This window comes from Monopterus albus, unplaced genomic scaffold (assembly GCF_001952655.1).
Source record: "Monopterus albus unplaced genomic scaffold, M_albus_1.0 scaffold3.1, whole genome shotgun sequence".
NCBI lineage: Eukaryota > Metazoa > Chordata > Actinopteri > Synbranchiformes > Synbranchidae > Monopterus > Monopterus albus.
In genome coordinates, this window is record NW_018127883.1 from 356,982 (window position 1) to 360,221 (window position 3,240).

At 41.2% G+C, this 3,240-nt stretch overlaps 1 protein-coding gene across 2 annotated transcripts in view; it reads right to left on the minus strand.

Annotated features, from left to right (window-relative positions):
* The window catches only part of LOC109962157 (protein kinase cGMP-dependent 1), an 86,070-nt gene that overhangs the window by 10,502 nt on the left and 72,328 nt on the right, over nucleotides 1–3,240 (minus strand). For both annotated transcript variants that reach the window (XM_020603629.1, XM_020603620.1), the window contains exon 9: nucleotides 1,339–1,413. In XM_020603629.1, the coding sequence (XP_020459285.1) occupies nucleotides 1,339–1,413 (75 nt within the window). The remainder of the gene's footprint in view (nucleotides 1–1,338; nucleotides 1,414–3,240) is intronic.

Sequence of the window (3,240 nt, forward strand, 5' to 3'; positions counted from 1 at the left end):
CAGTGTGCACATACAGCACAGGGGTAGTCTGTGAAGAAAAGACCTGTCAGACTCACACAGAGCAGCTGTAGTTTTGCTGCATAGTTACAGTACTGTTGCACAGTGCTAATCCACTGTGACCAATTAGAGACAGTTTCCATCACCATGGGATCCTGACTCAGGTTTTCCTCACCAAGAAATAAACTACAGGGTGGGGAGCACCAGCGAGAGATGACAGACACACATAACAGGAAAAGATGCCTCAATCATGGTGAAAATAGCTTTGATGTGACAGATTTAAGGGAGCAGAGGGAGAGAGTGACTATTTTAAGGTAGGATCCTGTAGAGAACAGGGTTGATAATAAGGCTACAAATAACAACCATGGCAAAGTATTAACTGTTGCTCATTTACATAAAATCAATCTTAAATTTACTTCCATAAAGACCTAGAGATGGAAATAATGGGGTAATGAATGCACACTGTGGGTCTCGTTCTATCACACATCAGCACTCATCAGTGATAGTGAGCCTGGCCAGGGCTGAATGCCAGAGGCAAGGCACTGCTCCCCCCCCGCATTATACGGTATCCATTCTCTTTATTTCCTCGAGGCCTCTGTCCAGCACAGTAACCGGTGTTATGGTCTTTCTTTGCTGACTAAATGCCACTGATTTGATAAGATGACTGACACTATCAGCAGTCAGTTACAAATTCCAAGCGTCGGTCTAGTCTGCTTTGTCACCCATCCTGTTATCTTCTGTCCTCTCCTCACTTTCTCCATCTATCTACATCTCTCTCTCTCCTTTCCTGTTGTTTACACTGTTCCTGCTCTCTCTCACTCTCTGTAATCTGTCATTACAGGGTTCTTGTTTCTCCTCACCTTGACTCACAACATAGCACCGAGCGAGCAAGGTATCACATTATACCAATATGTGGTTGTCTGAACCCCAAGATGCTTACCTCACTGCCAAGGTGTCTTATATGGCTCTTCTCTTGTTTCCATAGCGACAATAAATAGAATACATATTAATTCCTCCAGAAATAGCGGCAGAGGTCATAGCCTTTGTTTTCTGGCCTGCCAGCTGGGTACTGTCTTGTTATGTAACAGACCTACAGGCACAATGCATTAACACCTGGCCTGGAGCATGTCTCGTTATAAAATGCTGCAGCAGGTTGACAGTCATGATATGGTGCAAGGTTGTAAAAGTTTACCGAGACTGAAAATTAATTTGAAAATCAGTTGATTTAAACAGAAGCCAAATAAAACAAATTTCAAGCCCCAGGTGCAAAGCTATAAGATACATTTGCCTGGTGGGTATTTGAATTCATTCATGCATAACTATAAATTCTAATTGCCTTACTTGGCTTTAGCATCAGCATCCTCATGGCCTTTACAGGACACATCCTCCAAACCTCCAATCAAGTGCTTGAATGAACTGTAACACAAGAGAGTAAATGTTAAAACATCAAAGGATAAAATTGTTTTGAGACACTTCGGTATGTTGAAGAATCTCTCCCAAAGTAATGCACATATTCTTTATTTATTTAGGAATGAATTTCTTATCGATTAAAGTAGTTTGTACATTACAAGCAATCTGTGTAAGACACTGGTGTAATATACATGGCCAGACTGTCATAAAATCCACTGCCAGTTAGTATTAAATATTCATGTGTCTACTTTTAGGCCTTTAAAAATGACCGAGAACAAACGAGAAGAGAAAGCTGCTCCATAAAGCAGCGTGATAGCAGATAGGCTGAGTGGGAATTTTAGAGACAAAAGTAGAGGCTGTGCATAAAATTTTTAATGAATGAACTGCAGAGTCGAAAACATACTGTGCTAAATAATTTTAAAAAGTCACTGGATATTGTAAAAGTTATCATTAGACATAAAATCAATTTAATTAGTTCATTTTCATGAGTATGAAAGTTATGAATATGAAAGATTCAACCCCTTCATTATTCGGTGCAAAGGATGAGCTCATGTTTAAGTAAATTACATAAGACAACCTTGAAACAGCATCATTATATCAGTTCCAGGAAAAACACCTGCCATCAGAATATAATGAGATGTTAGCTGTAGAATAACAAACTAACTCACTGGGATAAAACCCTATGAAGTTCTACTCGTGTGGAAATCTGGTACGTGGATAAAAAAAAAAAAAAACAACTGGCTCATTTGTCTCTGAAGTATGGATGCCTATGCAAAAGACTCTAAACATTCTGGAACAGCAGCTAACTGAAACTGTTTTCATGCAAGGCTCATTAGATGTCAGCCAGAAAATGCAACACATCTGGTGTGTTCTTCTGTTGAGGGTATAACGCCTGTGAGCTGGGACTGTTTCCGAGCCGAGCTTTCCTTTAATGTTTGACTCCTTACAGTGTTTATTGCACTTCTGCCACATGTCTGTCTGTCTGTCTCTCCTTTTTTTTCTTCAGCACGGCTGGTCAAGTTCTCCTTATCTTACCTTTCAAGTTCTAATGTTCCTTTTTAACACATAACAGAAGCCTGAGCATTCAGAGGCTTTGCTGCTATAGCTCCAAAACTGAGAACACATAAATGTGCACAGAGAAACAGAAAACACTTGCAGTCTTACATGTGGATCATAACAGGCCTGGCTGGATGATGCCCACACAGTGAGCTAGTTATGTGGGCTGTGACAGTGTTAGCTGTTTGCTGTTACGACCGGCGGAGGGAAAGGCAGCAGTAATCACCTGTGCTGAACGACTCACTCACTGTGCCCTCTGTTAGTTCTGAGGATGGCCTGTTTGGGCTTGTTGTGTTCCCTGAGGCCAGAAAAAGGCCCTGTGTAAGCTGATACCCTCTCCTCCCCACGTACAGTCTGTCTGACTATTCTCCCCACACAACTTATTGACAGACAGAGATGCTCAGGGGCTAATCATTTACTCAGTTCTGATATGATATGAACTTCTTTGGATCTACATCATTTTTTACAGTCAAATCAAATCAAATTTTATTTGTATAGCGCCAAATCACAACAAAAGTCATCTCAGGACATTTTACAAAGTAAGGTCTAGACCTTACTGTTATCAATATTATTACAAAGGGAAAACCCAACAAATCCCCCTTGAGCAAGCACTTGGCGACAGTGGGGAGGAAAAACTCCCTTTAACGGAAGAAACCTCCGACAAACCCCGGCTCTTGGTGGGCGGCCTTCTGCCTCGATCGGTTGGGGTGAGTGGATAGAGGAGAGACAAAAGAAGAAAAGCAGCAAGACAAAACAAACAATCAAACACTGATCAGG